The sequence below is a fragment of the Talpa occidentalis genome, unplaced genomic scaffold (genome assembly GCF_014898055.3).
Source record: "Talpa occidentalis isolate TD23 unplaced genomic scaffold, MPIMG_talOcc4v2.1 talOcc4.8, whole genome shotgun sequence".
NCBI classification, from domain to species: Eukaryota; Metazoa; Chordata; class Mammalia; order Eulipotyphla; family Talpidae; genus Talpa; species Talpa occidentalis.
The window spans coordinates 95,631,835-95,647,416 of NW_023605194.1; the positions used below are offsets into that span (position 1 = coordinate 95,631,835).

Below are 15,582 nucleotides of genomic sequence, written 5' to 3' on the forward strand. Positions count from 1 at the left end.
GTCTGGGAGACGCACACTAGCTGTGCCTGTTCAGTGGCTCAGGTAGTGTGCTGGGGTCCAGCAGGAGACACAGCATTGGCTAAATCCAGGGTAGGGTTAGGCATCTCTGTGTTGCATGGGTGGGCAGGCCATGTCAGGGCTAGGGCTATTGTGGGGGGGAAAAAGTAGATTTTTGGAGAAAGGCTGAACCTCTACCCTTTATACTCTGCACTAAACACCTCCAAAATTATATACATTTCACCATGAGCCTTAATTCTATTTTTTTCTTCTGTATTTCTTTAACCAGGTGATAAGTATCAGTGTTCATGGTCAACAGATAAGGTTGAGTCTGTTGACTTAGCTGGTCAGTGGTGGAACCATGAATTCAAAAGGTCCATGATTCCAAGACAAGTGCTCTTCACCCTGCAGCTCTGTCGCTTCCCTTTTCTGAGTGGAGCTCAGCTCCCGGTTGGGTTAGGGCATTGTGAGGCCATCTTCAAAACTTTAACATTCAGGAACTTTACGTAAGACCTGGTGGCACCAGCAATCATTGTGAGCCTCTCACCCAGCAGGAGAGAATCATACTTCTGCTTCAGGGCCCTCATGCTGCTCCCTCCTGGTTTGACACTGTGGTCAAGGCACCAGGTTATGGTGTCTGGGATATCACCAGTCTCTAAGCAGGCCTTCCGGAGAGGTCGAGGACCAGAGCTGGCCACTGTGTTCTAAGATCCAGGAAAGGCTTCTTCATCATTACGTCCATTTGCTGCCAGACACAATATTGTTGGAAGGGCTAGAGGAGTCACCCTTAGGTTGGACTTCCAGGAGTAACTCTCAGATCCATATCACCAAACTGGCTTCCAAAGGGAAGCTCCGCCACATCCTCCACTAAGGAAAGACCCTGAAGCTATGGTGCAGGCATCAAAGGTTGCCACCATCCCTGCTGCCATCCCCACTGCCCAGCTCCTCTCAATACCCATGAACCTGGGGAACGGACCCTGCAATGCTGTCGCAGTTGCAATACTGCCCTCCCCCACTGCTCCTAACGCAAGTGACTATGACCTTGCAGGGCAGCAGCAACATCAAAGCAGCAAATGACCTCTCTTTCTCCGGTCTACCTTCCAGATCTCTCCAGTTCATCTTCTCTGCAGAATATAACTCATATCTTGACTCCCAGCTCCAAGGAAGTCTCTAGAACATGGTTTTAAGTTTTAAGGTTAGGATGGGTGCTGAGTTCCAAATTGCCATTATTCTCCATGGGTAGGGAGAAAAAAAATATTGAATCCAGATGATAAACATTCTAAAGATTTTGTAAATGGTTGTGGCTTTACATCAATGAAATTAAAATAAATCTTATGTTTCTGAAGTTATGTTTAGAATTGTTTACATTAACTGACCAAAAGGTAACTTCTTTCCACCAATATCACCATTGCAAAGTTCAGGTTTCCCACACAGTAGATTATATCCTGAAAGAAAGATTCATTTTTTAAATTGTAGAAATAAGTATTATTTAAGCCTGAAAATAGAGTAAAACTCATTACCTGTAATCCTACGTCCCCATCACAATAACCACGTCATTCTTTCCATGTGCATGTTTACATCTTTTTAACGTGGACAGAATTTTTATTTTTCACCTACTTTTACATCATAATAACTTCCTATGCTGTTATATAATACAGTCATAGTATTTAATAGCCCATAATATTTCATGAATACATATGTCATAATTTACTTAGTCATTCCTCTAGTTGAACATTTAGGTTGTTTACAACTACTAATTACTATAAATAATGCTTTGAGGAAGAGCTTTGTACATATGCAGGCTTTGTGTCACATTCCCAAAAGTGGGAGAATGAGTTAATATGTACTGGCTAAAGGGTATTCCATTTCTAAATGAGTTTCAACTGCTTTTGATCAAATGGTTCTTAAAAATCACCACTGGTGGGCCTCCCCTGGTGGTGCAGTGGTTGAGCGCTGGGCTGCAAAGCTGCCCGCAGCCTCTGCAGCGCCAGTTCGATCCCCAGCCACCGGTGAGGGTCCCACATGGTGTGCAGAGCGTTCCTGCCACCTGCTGCTCCCCTCAGCAATGTACTTCGTCAGTCTGCCTGTTCTGCTCTCTGCTGTGGCTCTGGTGAATTCTCTCACCCTCTCGTGCTTCTGACTGTACTCAGTGCTTGTGTAAATAAACTAATTAAAAAAAATCACCACTGGCAAAAAAAGTGAAACTTTTTTTTCTCGCAATCACTAAACACAGAGCTTGCACTAATCTTGGGAGCTACAATTGGCAGCTACGAAAGTGGGACATGATGTCTGTGGGCTTGAAGCCTCTGTTGACAATGCTCAGATCCTGTATCCCTGGGAGCTGTCTGGTTGTTGTGACCTGAGCGTTGGGACCAGGCTGAGTACAGAGAGTAGGTGCTGCATCTTGAGGGTTCCACCCTTTCATATCTCAAGGCCCAGCTGACCAAAGCCTTTGCTGGATAAGGTGTCTGGTGTGGTAGTAGCTGATCAGCTAGAGCCAAGCCTTAAGCCCTGGAACATACACACTCCAATGTGCAGGTGCCATGCTGTCATGGAGACTTGCAAAAACATAAGGACTTCCTTTACTTTTTGTATTATTATTTATATAGAATAACTGGGGTGTATAATATAGTATATATAGAAAGTATAATATATTTATATGTATAATATACTTATGCAGTAAGTATAGTATACTTACATAGAAGAACTGGAGTGTATAGTATAGTAGTGGGGTGGGGAGTGAGAGGATTCACCAGAGACAGAGTGGGCAGCAGAACAGGCAGAGCGACTGAAATACACTGCTGAGGGGAGCAGCGGGTGAGACAGGAGAGGTCTGCTATGCCATTGGGTCAGCTCTCTGGCTGGGGATAGGCCTCAAGCCATAGCAGTGATAGCCCTGAGGCCCTCCTCTACTTTTGGATTCCTCACTTTCCCTCCAGATTAGCAAGACAATTTTAGATTAAAATAGAGCAGTCTGGGTTGCACTGTAAGGTGCCAGCTTGGGATGATTTTAAGAAGGAGACAAGAGTCTTAAACAGGCAGATGAATTGCTGCAAGACTACCCCTCGGCCATTTTGCACTGTGAGGCCACAGCCCTCTGAAGACCTCTCAGACATATTAAGCCCAGGGAAAATGTCCTGGAGGTGTCTACACAGAAGGACTCCATCCTGGTTACTTATTTTCTTGGTCAGTCCAGGGCAAGATAGATGTAGGCCCTGAGAATCAAAAGAGGGAGAAATTTAACTATGTATTTTCAACGAGACAAAAAATTCAAACAAATGGGTATTCTCTCCAATAAAGTAGCCAAGAATAGGACTTTGCCTTTCTGTTACACAAAAGGAGGTTCACCACTGGTGTCCCCAATTCTAGAACTCCACTGTATTCCCATATACGCCTTCCATCCGAATCTAGCCACCATAACCTCTCCATAAATGACACTTTCCCAGTTCAGGCCTTAGGAATGCCAAAGCTTACAGAGCAACCAATACTGTTTGCAAAACCCGGGCTCTGGGGAGGGGTTCCCCCTGAACCACTCTTCCTGACCTCCCTCCTGCCCAAAGCACATCCCTCCTGCGGCCTGGCCGACCCTCCCCACTGACCAGTCCCTAGCCTGTCCCAGCCGGGCAGCACCACCCTCCAGGTAGTACAACTTCCCGGGACACCTCTCGCCCCCGTCCGGCTGCTTGGAAATTTACACTGGACACGACGTCACATAGGGAGGCGGGTCCCTACTGTCCCAAACACCAATGGCGCAGCCGCCGCCAGCCCCTTCTCTTCCCGTGATTGGTGTCTCGGGCCCCTCCGCTCCACCCCAGCCCGCCATGGCGTCAGGCGCCGCAGCACCAGGGAGGTGGGTCCCACTTTAAGAAGTGAAGTTTTTCGCCCCCTCCCCCTCCCTGCCCACCTCCTGCAGCCTCCCGCGCCCCGCGGAGCTGGCGGATGGAGCTCCGCCGCGCCGGCGTAGGGAGCCAGGCCGTGGGGCGCAGGATGGATGGGGACAGCCGAGATGGCGCCGGTGGCTGCAAGGACGCCGGGTCGGAGGACTACGAGAACCTGCCGCCCAGCGCCTCCTTATCCACCCACATGACAGCCGGAGCGATGGCCGGGATCTTGGAGCACTCGGTCATGTACCCAGTAGACTCGGTGAAGGTGAGGCGCGTGGAGCCCGAAGTTAGGCACCGGGCGAGCCGAGAGGGGGGCGCGCTCGCGCGCGTCTGCAGCCCGCTCCGCGGCAGCGTGGGGCAGCGCTCGGGGCCACGCGCTCCCGGGCCGCGGCGCGCGTGGGCTGCGGCGCGCGGGGTCTCCCCGGGGCTGGGCGCGCGCAGCCTGGGCGCCGCGAGTGCGCTGCGCAGCTCCTTCCGCCGCTCGCCGGGGCGCCGCGGGTGCCCCAAACCCGCCCGGGTGCCGCTGTCGGCGCCCGGCACCGCGGTTCCCGCCGCCTCGCAGGGCTGGCTCCTGGCGGCGCTGCGATCGGGGAGGAGTGGCGAGTGCCACCAGCCGTGGCCGGGCGGCGGGGCCCCGAGGGAGGCGGTCGGCGCAGCTTCAGGCAGTCGGACCACGTCTGCCCGCGCGATCCGTGGTTTTGGGGCTCGGCTTGTGGCAGCTGCCGCTGCGGCCGCGGTATCCAAACCGCGACGGGGCGGCCACGGGCCGGTGTGGGTGGCCTGGGCTGCCCCCACGTGCGGGCTGTCTGGGGAGCTCGGCGCCGCCGCGGGCTGGTAACCAAGCTGGGGCGGAGAAGCGGGGCCCCGCGCGGCCCGGCGCCCTGCGCGAGCGTGTGTGTGTTTTCTGCACCCGGGGTTTTTTTTGGGTGGGCGGGCATGGGAACAACAGTATTTCTGCTGGTTGTGGCAGCTCTGTTGGGGGTACGGGTTCAGCGAAGCCCTGTGTTGTCTTCTCTTCTCAGGGTTTTGCACCTCTTCCCCTCAAATTCGGCCGCTGAGGGGCAGGGAGTCTTGCAGGGCCACTCTCCGGAGGTTTCTGTTGCGGGAGATGGGCAGGCGGCAGAGCCTGTGCTCTGCCACCTTTTCCTGGGTTGTGTAACAGGCGCTCAGCTTGCCTGACACTTCCCGGGTAGTTTTAAATGCTTTTATGTAGGGAGGCAACTTTAGCCAGGCAGCTCTCTCTTAGCCTTCTGGACTGAGAACTGTAGGCCTGTTCATGTCATGGAATTACCAGGGGATAGAGTGGTGCAGGGAAGTGATGCTAATATCACACGCTGCACTTTGTAGGCTGACTCCAGCCACAGGCAGCCCTGGGGTTACCAGATGAAGAAGCTGCAGCTTGGGCAGGTGAACTGAACAGCCTGCTCACATGCCACATTGTATTCTCTTGACTCCAGCCCCAGTGTGCTTTGGTAGGTTTGGGGAAGTTATCTTGGGGGGCCACAGAGCCTCCCACCAGCTGCTGTATCTTATTGCTGATGCTGGCCCCACATGCCCAGTAAAGGCCAGAATGTGGGACTTCTTGTTTTCCCAGCCCTGGGCAGCTCTGCAGAGCTGGTGGTCAGTGGCTGGACAGCCACAGGTCCTGTGGGAGAGGACCTGGTTCTCATTAAGGTGAAGTCCTTAATTGCGCTGCTGGGCCTGGCCATCACCCCTTCTGTTCTGCCACCATCCGCTTGGGGTTTCAGAAGAATGGTCCTTACCATCCACAGTTCTGAAGGCCTCTAGGGATATCGAGTCTCTTAGGTTTTCAAAGCTCCTCCCGGGAAGACCCTGGACAGAAACCAGGTGATATTTATATAGGAAAGAATCCCTCACGTGTAGTAAAATTCCTTGTTTTTTGAAGTTGTTGTCTCAAGTGTCCCACAGAGTGTGGGGAAAGTTAGGCAGGGGGAGATGTCATTTGAGCGGGCACTCAGCCCACTGGGTTAGGGAAATGAATGTCCCGTCAAGAACGATACCACTTCTGAGGCCCTTGGCCTCTTTGCTGAGAGTTTAGTTCAGAACATCATTCTGGCTTCTCTTTAGAAATCATTAGTCATGCCTTTTGAGCTGCCCTTGACACTGTAAAGAGGCATTCATCTCACATCTTTAAATTATGTGATCTGTGTGTGTTTAGTTTCCTCCCTGCCCCTCCTCCTGCCTGGTGCTGGTATGTTTTGAACCAGGCGTCACTGTGTACTTAGTATTCCCTTTCGTAGCCAGTTTCACCTCCGGGCAGTTAACACATGTGGCACGAGGAGATGGTGGGGCCATCCTCGACAAGCCGCCTGCCTTAGAATGGACTGGAAAATGAAGGCTTGGGGTCAGCTAGTCGGTGAGAGCGTGTAGGTTCTGGGACTCTAAATGTGACTTTGAATAATGACCTGTAGGTTTTCCACGCTTTTTCTGTACCGGGGCTTGTTTTTACAGCACTTCTCATTTACTGTTACAACTTTTTTGGAAGGGGTAGCAAGGATGATTCCTTTCATTTTTCAGCCGAGACAAAGGCACAGAGAGAGTTAAGCCCTGTTGCATGATCCCAGCGGGGAGGCTGTAGCCCAGTGACAAGGTCTGCCAAGATCAGCACAGTTGTCTGTGCCCAGCATGAGATATCAGCCCTGCGTTGTCATGGACAGGCTTTACTTGGGGAGACCTCAGTGTGTTCTTCTCAAGTACGCTGGATGATGGGGGTCCTGTGTAACTGAGGCAGGAGTCCTGGAGGGGTTTCAGACCCTTTTCCTCACATACTTCCTCCCTTGGGCTCTGTTCTTTGCCTTGTTTTATCACTCCCAAAATAGGCACTGTGGACCACTTCGGTGTCTCCCTCCCCCTTTTTAACCTGTGCCCTGTTCTGTGACTACAGAACACCTGTCAACCTCCTCCATGTTACTTGAAATTCCCAATAATTATTGCAACTGAAGCGAAGTCAACGTAAATCGTATCTTGGAAGAAAAAAAAACTTAATTTTTTAAACTTTGATCTTGTAAGGTTAATTAAGAGTCTTGGGTAGGCCTGCTTTTTTCCAGCTTTTCAGTTCCAGCTGTGTGGCTCGTGGACCCTAGTGTTGGTCACTTTGCGCACTGAGCCTGGCCAGCTGCCAGATTCTGTTATCATAAGTGCAGAAAGACAGCTCACTGATGCTTACAGTTACATATTAAATATCCTTGCCTGTGAGGTTCCATCCAAATCTCTGCTTTTCAAAGTATGGGTTATGACCCATTAGTGGGACCAGTATTTTAAAAAAGATTGGGGAGAGCACAGATTATAAGCATGCATGGCATGCAAATAAGAAGTGTTGCTTCATGGATTTCTGTTTGGGTTCTGTGTGTCTGCATGTTCCCGGGGTGGCTGTGTACAGCGCACGCTGGCTGCGGATCAAGGTTATGGCCAAAAAAGAATGAAGAACGCAGAACCTGATGGTCACTAATATCAAGCTCTAGTGGTCAACAGCCTGTGGTTATTAAATGGGGATTTGCAAGACCTTTGGCAACTTTGTTTCTCCTTGCTGTGTTGTCTTCCTCCTTCCCATATGGGATGAGTGCTCCCAACCTGTTAAGGGCCAGGCTGCTGGGGCCTGTGGCTGCAGGCTGCTTCTGCAGTTGGAGCCCTGGCAGTGGGGCCACAGAGGGAACCCCAGCCCTGTAGGGTTTTTGCCTTGTGATAGCAATGACTTGTTCCCTCCCAACTAGGGCTTTGCTGCAGGTCTCCCACGTGCCTCCTCCTGGTGCTCCAGAGTGGCCAGTGGTGTGCTCACCTAGCCTAGTGCTTGGGGTGGATGTAAGAACCCCTCGTCGGGAACTCTCAAGTCTGTGGGGAGAATGCCAGGTGGGTGGAGGAGGAAATTCCAACCAGATTAGGCACACCACTCGTAGACCATGCGAGTCCCGAGGTGGTGAAAGCAGGGGCAAAAGGAAACAGGAAAGATTTGAAGCGAGGGAACTTCCTCTGACCCTCTCATAGCCTCCTTCTCCCGTTGCTTGTCAGGGAGATGATCTGCTGGGAGAAGCCCTCCTTCCAGCCAGGGCGCCGAGGGACCTGGAGCACCGCCGAGCTGACAGCCGTGTGTAAGGCTCAGCATCCGTCTAGGATGGTGGTGTTGAGCTGGTTGCCAGCTCTGCATGGCCCAGTTTTCTATATCCCTGCTGACTCTGACCAGCTTGGAGCCAGGCAGGTCCAGGGCAACTCAGCTTCTGCCTTTACACCTCATGGTCCCAGCATAGCAGGCCACCCGGTGGGAAGGGTGCTCAGGGAGGTGAAGGCAGCTGCTGCAGCTGGCTGCAGGCTGCTTCTGCAGTTGGGAGTCTCCTCACCTACTTTAGTGCTTTGGAAATGAAGTACAGTAATGCCATTAATTTTCCAAAGGGTGTAGGTCTTGTCTCTCCTCCCTCTGTCTTTTTCTGGTCTCTCCCTTCTTTTCTGTTCTTTGTCATTGGGAGATGGTTGGCTTAAAAGGTAGACTTGAGGGGGCGGGTGTCATGGGGTCAAAAGGAGGCCCAGAAGTGTCTATTGAACTTCTGTCCTTCGTTTCTGAACTCCCAGTAGACATGCTGATTCCCAGAGTGGGGGTGCTGGGCCTGACGCTGTGTCCCCCCCAGTCCCAGAGTCAGCACTTGGTCCCCAAGTGCTGGAGCCTCCTGCCTGCCTTCCCCTGACACCCCTCAGAAATAGGGGGGAAATACACCATGGCAGGGGCTGGAGGGGACCTCTAGAATTATAGTGACCAGTGAAGGCAGCCCCAGCTTTTCCGGAGGGAGAGGAGGTTGGGTTTGATGGGGGGATTTAGTTGATTTTATACCTTAGGCCACGTGGGGGTGTCCCCCTGGGATGGGCCGGGGAGGCTCAGGGCTTCCCATCCTTCTTCCTGGTTTGCATTTGGGCATGTTTAGCGACCTGTGCCCTGCGTTCCCTCGGGCTTTCATGCCCGCCCTCTTTGGAGCAGTGACAGCGCTCAGGCAGGACTCAGGGCCTGTTTCACATGCTTGTGTTCCGGCCCTCCTTCCCACTTCCTCACCCACTGGGTGAACTGCCTGGCTGGTGAGCAGCCTCTGGAAGCCTCTCTCACACCCCCAAACTTTCTGGCTCTTATCATGTCTCCCCTAGTATCTGGCCTTTCTTTCTCAAAGAATTTTATTTTTGTTTGTTTCTAATCTTAAGCAAGCCGTCTGGCCCCACAGAGCTGGCTGCAGACACATCACCGCGGCCTGTGTTTGCTGGGCTCTTCACCTGCGGCCGAGGCCGCCCCGCCCAAGGCTGCCCTCCGCACCCCGCCGCCACCTTGCATCTCACAGCTGACATTCTTCACGGGATGGGTGTAGCTAACCACTTTCTCTTCATTTAACTGTGACCCTTCTCTCAAACTCCTACTGAGTTTTCACACTCAGAAAACCATTTTGGACTATTTAACTTACTGGGTGTGCAGGACACTCAGCATTTCTGAGTTTTCATGTTCTTATCTGTAAACTGCAGATATTAATTTTCTTCCTGCTTCCTCTCTCCTGACCCAGCTTTGCTTCCTTCTCTTATTTTTCCACTGTGCCCACTGGAAGTTCCTTGTAGTGAGCTCCCTACGTCTTCACCCTCATGCTGCCTGGACCCTGTGGCCCCGAAGTGTCTCTTGGGTCCTCAGGTCTCTCTGCCACTGTTCCTTCCAGTACCAGCCGGTTCAGGCCCCAATCCCGATGGCCCCTTGTTCAGTTGGGCAGCTGAGTCCTTCCAGAGACGTTGCCTCATTGGTACCCAACATTCCTGTGTTCTCTGGCTCCGCACAGCCTCCTGACCTTGGATGTTTTCTGGTCAGTCTGCATGGTCTTGCTTCTCAACCGCCGTACCCCCACACTTCTCAGCCTCCTCTGCCATCTTGCTTCCTAGTTCCTAAAGAAACCCGGATCCCAGTTGTTCCTCTCCCTGCTGCTGTCCAGCCTGTTCACTGTGCTAGCCCCTCCTGTCACAAGGTGAGGAGAGTCCACTCTTCCTCAGGAGTGACCCCTTGGGGCTAGGGAAGGGTGATTTGTCCAAGCCATCCACCAACACCTGGATGGCAGGTGGCAACAGCGTACATGAAGCTGTTGTTGCATGTCTGGCTAAGTTCTCAGTGAAGGTCACGGAGGTGGTTAGTCTGGCATCTTTCTCTTGACTCTCCTAGTTTCTAGTATCTCTAAACCCCACTGCCACCCCATTTGCTCCTTCTCTAAAGTCTTTGTCCATGTCCAAGGCTGCCCCCTCTTACCTTGGTGCCCGAGTACTTCCCTCCTTCCTCTTGGAAACAAACTCTTGTTGCTCTTTTTTCTCCTTAAAATAGCAAGTACATGAAAATGTCCTTCACACTCGGTCTCTACTTCCTCACCTTATCACCTCTCCCCCGCCCCTCCCAGGTCTTGCCTTTTGCCCAAACTCGCTAAAACCTCATGGAGGGTGCCAGTAACCTCCTTGCCTAGACCTGACATCCTCTTCCTGGCCCCTCTGTTGCCCCTGCCACTGCTGAAGGGGCTTGTGTGTCACCCTGACACCCTGCAGCTCTCAGTCCCTTGGCAGCCTCCTGCTCTTCTCATATTCTGCTCTGCCCTCTTCTCCCCCAGGCACCTGCCTCAGTTTCCCCTGGGTCCTGACATCAGAGCAGGCCGGGGTGTGGTCCAGTCTCAGTGGGCTCTGGGTATCCACTTGACTGCCTCAGTATCCAGGATGTCCCTGCCCTTTGACCTGCACCCCTCTCTCAGAAGCTTGGCTTTGGCTTTTTCTCGACCCCCACACTCCCCAGTCTGCTTCCAAGACTTGTTCCTTCTGTCTGCAGCGGTGACGCCTCTGTTCTCTTCTCCCATGACAACCTCGGTCCATGGACCCAGCCTCTCCTCTTCAGTGATGGCTTCCTCTTTCCTCCCAGCACCACACTTCTCTATTGCCCCCTCTGCTGTGTATTCCTCCACAGCACTGATTACTTTCTAACACATAGTGTTTACTTATATATATTGTATATGGTTTATTTTTTTCATAATGTTTTTCATGTTGCTAATGGCCTGTCTCTTGTCATTCAAATGTAGGCTCCCAATGGGTAGAATTTTTTTTCTCTTTTATTCTCTGCTGTGTTACATCCCTAGAAACAGCACCTGGCATGTAGTGCATGCTCAGTTAGGTATTTGTTGAATGAATTACTGCAAATCACCGATAGCTGATCCTGCTAACGTTCTCCAGGAGCAGTAGAGCCCTCAAGGGGGCTGAGGGGAAGCTTCCAGATCTGGTGGTTTTTATCCCCATCTAGCATCCTCTAGCTGCTCCGGTTGTCTTCAGAATAAAACTTTTGTGGAGTGCGCAGAGTCCCAGGCCCTCCTCCTGCTGACTTGTCCACCGGAGTGTGACATGGAAAGGTGTTCTGTGAGTTCTGGTTGAATGAATGAAGGCAGAGTTTTAAAGAGTTGTAGGGGAAAGGCTTTGAAGTCTGCTATTAAATGATTACTAGGTTTCCATTTATTTTTAAAATTTGTCAGTGTTGAACAGAATTAGATATTTGTATATGTATATATTGGATGTTTTGTATATATTGTGAAACGATCACCACGATAAATCTCATTAATATCAGTCATCATACAGTCACAAACTTTTTTTCTTGTGATGAAAACTTTTTGATTTACTCTTTAGCAACTTTTGACTATGCAATCTGTGTTAGCTATAGCTGCCATGCTCCACATTACATCCCCAGGAAGTCCTTACTCATTTGGTAACTGGAAGTTTGTGTCTTTTGACCACTTTCACCAACACCCCCCACCTCTCCACCCCGACCTCTGGCATGAATCTGATCTTGTGGTTTTTCTTTTTTCTAGATTCCACATATACCTGAGATGACACAAATGACAGGCTCTCCTTTTTATGTCTGAATAATATTCCATCATATAGACTGCATTTTCCTTATTCTTTCTCCTTTCACCCACTGATGGGATCTCTTAGGTTATTTCCATAGCTTAGCTGTTGTAAATAATGCTGCGGTGAATATGTGGGTACAGTTACCTTTCAGAGTTAGTGTTTTGTGTTTTTTGGATAAATACCCAGAAATGGAATGACTGGATCAATGTGGTAGTTTCTTCTATTTTAATTTTTTGAGGAACTTCCTGTTTTCTGTAGTGACTGGAATTTACGTTTCCACCAACCGTGTAGGAGGCGCCCCGTTTCTCCACATCTTTGCCAACACTTGTTATTTCTTGTCTTTTTTAAGGCAGCCATTCTTACAGGTATGAGATGGTATCTCATTGTGGTTTTGATGTGCATTTCCCTGAAGATTAGTGATACTAAGGATCTTTACATCCACCTCTTGGTCATCGATCTGCATGTCTTCTTTGGAAAAATGTCTAGAGCTTCTGCCCATGTTACACCTGAGCTTTTTTTTTTTTTTTTAAGATTTATTTTTATTTATTTATGCATACAAGAGCTGGGGTGTAAGCCAGAGGCGCGGAGGGTAAGAGGATTCACCAGAGACAGAGTGGGGAACAGAACAGGAGGGTTGACTGAAATACACTGCTGAGGGGAGCAGTGGGCGACACAGGAGAGGTCTGCTGTGCCATGTGGGTCAGCTCCCTGGCCAGGGATCACACTGGCTAGCGATAGCTTGATAGTGCTGAGACTTTAACCCCTGTGCCACCCAGGAGGCCCTGGACTTTTTTTTTCCTTTTTCTATTTTATTTTATTGCATCGTTTTTGAATCCATATTGTATCATGCCCACAAAAAAAACTTTCTCTGCTCTTTGGGTTATCTTTTTTTTTTTGGCTATAGAACCCACAAGCCACAGTTACACCCCACGAGGCTGTTAATTCATCTGGCTGGCTATCTGCTTAATTCGTTCCACCTTTACTGAGTGCCAACCTTGCCAGGCACTGTGCTAGACACCAGGCTGGTCACCAAAATAAGTCCTGCCTGGGTCTGTTCCCAAAGTATGCTCTCTATAATTAGACCCTGAGCTTAGGCGGCAGGCCGCTCCCTCTGAAGAGAAGAATGGCTTAACTTGATGTCACTTTCAAATGGGCACAGGGTCTGGGTGTCTGGATGCCCCTGTACTCAAGCCTCCATTGGAAGGGTGAGGCCTGCCGAGGGGTGTCATTCCAGGCTTCTTTGCCTGGCACCTTGAGTTGGCTCCCTCTATAGGGAGACAGTGACAAGCCCCCCATTTTCCCCACCCCCATTCTCTTCCTTACTTCTGCAGTTGTTAGTTATTCTGGAAGCTGAAATTGGCTCCCAGAAGGTACCTTTGAAACATCCCCTACCCTATCCGTAATCCCAGACAGCTGGGAAGGGCTGTTGTCTGGTCACTAAGAGGTGTTACGGTTTCACATTCATACTTTCTCTCTGAAGAGGAAACAAAACATGTTGAAATAGAGAAAAATCTGAGCAGCAGCTCGGTTGAAGCAAGAGTTGCATAACAGGTTTAGGAAACGTCTGGCCACCTGGGGTCAAGTTGAGGGACTGCAGCTTCGCATCACTGAGAGGACCTCCTTGTGGGCCACCAGCTTCTGGAGCCATTGGGCGTGTTCAGCTGAGAAACTCAGCTGTGGCACCCTGAGGTCTGGCTGGCAAAAGCCCCTGGCTGATCTCATGGCACTGGCAGCTTTTGTTCCCTGGCGTGGCCCTAAATACTACATTCGAGATGCTCTTATAGGCGGGGGCCGGTGAGAAGGGCGTGTGTGTCTCAGACTACGCTGGTGTTGAGGGCCCTAGAAAGGGAGGGAATGGATCCATGAATTTAAGTGCTAGTCCTGCCACCAGCCAGCTTGAAACATTGGGTGAGTCATCTCTCCGGGCTGGTGGCTCCTCGTCTAATAGATTATATTAGTCTCCTGGACTCATCTCCTTGCTTCCCTACTTGTCAGGGTTGTTGAGAAGCCCAGTGGGCAACTTTTGTAAATCTTAGCATGCCCAGCTAATGACAGATCCTATCAGAGGTAATATGCTTAAGATTAAGACAAGAGCAGTTTAGATTTCAGCACAGGCTCTGGGGCCAGACAGCCTGGATGATGCTTGGCAAGTTACCAAAATCTGTCTTGCCTTATTTTTCTCATCTGTAAAATGGGAAGAACAATATCTACCTTGGAGCATTGCTATGAGAATTATGACGCACCTAGAAGGATAAGAATTGTGGCAGGTACACATTAAACCCTCGGTATTAGCTTCTAGTATCATTTCTAGAAGTGTTATTACTGGAAAGCCTGGTTATATTTGTATGCTGGTGTAGCGATGTATACTGCAGGATTTTTACGTGATTTTGACCTATTCTGTCATATGATCCTCTTTAGCTCTGCCTTGAAGGTAGGAAAAGGTGTGTGCTGTTTCTTATTTCACAGATGAGAAATTGAGTGTCCGAAAAATAGCATACCCTGAAACTGAGGCCTCTTTCTGTTACACCAGAGCGAAGGGGTGACTTGAGAAAGGAATTGGGTGGGAGCAAGCAAGCGAGGTGCTGGGTGCAGACTTAGAGGTTAATGATGCAGAGCCCCTGAGCTGGGCTCTGAGGAAATGATGGACCCTCTTAGGAAGGAGGAGCTAGAGTTGAGGAATCACTGGCATGAAACGTAGGCTGTAGCTTGGAGCTTACTGGCCACATACAACTGTAATGGAAGGCAAGGGAAAGATGACATGGTTATTGCCACCAGACCTGGAGCAAATTGCAGCTGCCTTGGCTCTTTCTTGTTTCAGCAGGGAGATGACTCGATAGAATAAGTGAACTGTGACCGACTTGAGGGTTTTCCAGATCATGGCATAAAAATGACTTCTTGGGGGCCTCCATGGTGGCGCAAGTGGTTAAGCACCGCACTATGAAGCAATCTGCAGCCTCTGCAGCACAAGTTCGATACCCGGCCGGCAGGGAGCAACACACATGGCGCAACAGACCTCTCCTGTCTCGCCCACTACTCCCCTCAGCAGTGTATTTCAGTCAGTCTGCCTGCTCCGTTCCCTCCTCTATTTCTGGTGAATCCTCACACACCCCACCCCACCTCACATCTCTGGCCTGTATTCCAGCTCTTGTATGCATAAATAAATCTTTTAAAAAAAAATGACTTCTTGGGAAGAGCAGTGCATCATAGTGCCTTGGTCTACAGGGCTGCAGTTTTCTCATTTTAAATAGGGAAGAACACAATGCTTGTCTTGCCTACCTTTCACCTCTGCTTATTGTGTCTAGTAAGAAAATACAGCCAGGTTTGCAGTGAACAAGCTTTTAACCATTTAAAAAGTATAAATAAAGCTCTCTGCAGGTGCCAGGTCATGGTATTTATTATCAAACTGGGATCCTGTTAAGGAGTAAGGTTAGCTTATTGGAATGGAAACTGCAGTCTCTGGTTCCAGCGACTGTAGGATTCACTGCAGCTGCACGGCCTCAGGTGCTTAACCTCTCTCCTTACACAGTGTCCCCCATCTGCTGAGTGAGACGAGTGTGGCACCCTGCTGCTGCCTTTGTAGCTAGGTGATGAGGATGCCTGTTATACACCAGGTGTGCTCAGAAATACATTTTAAATGGGTACCATAGGACCCAGGGGAGGTACTGCTGAGGCCAGGTGGCTGCAGACCCGGTAGGAGGCTACCTGGGTGCCGCATCTCCGGGGGGCTGTTTTATAAGCTCCCTTTTCCTTCATAAGTGAGCCTGTCCCTTGAGTGCCAGGCCCATGAGGCTGAGGATGTTGTCGAGAG

The 15,582-nt window shown here is 50.4% G+C and overlaps 1 protein-coding gene and 1 long non-coding RNA gene across 4 annotated transcripts in view; one reads left to right on the forward strand and one right to left on the reverse strand.

Moving 5' to 3' along the window:
* Positions 1-235: 235 nt before the first annotated feature.
* Positions 236-3,646, reverse strand: LOC129144948 (uncharacterized). The gene is made up of 3 exons (XR_008549801.1): positions 3,597-3,646; positions 2,696-3,212; positions 236-1,442 (listed from the first exon to the last, which is right to left on the reverse strand). It is a non-coding gene; the product is annotated as an uncharacterized LOC129144948 (long non-coding RNA).
* A 98-nt stretch (positions 3,647-3,744) lies between these two features.
* The window catches only part of SLC25A37 (solute carrier family 25 member 37), a 36,525-nt gene continuing 24,687 nt past the window's right edge, over positions 3,745-15,582 (forward strand). For 2 of the 3 annotated variants that reach the window (XM_037495792.2, XM_037495788.2), the window contains exon 1: positions 3,745-3,847. Coding sequence is in view for 1 of the 3 variants with exons in the window: in XM_037495787.2 (XP_037351684.1) it covers positions 3,937-4,146 (210 nt within the window). In the remaining 2 variants the exon portion in view is untranslated. The other variant, XM_037495787.2, reaches the window with a different exon arrangement.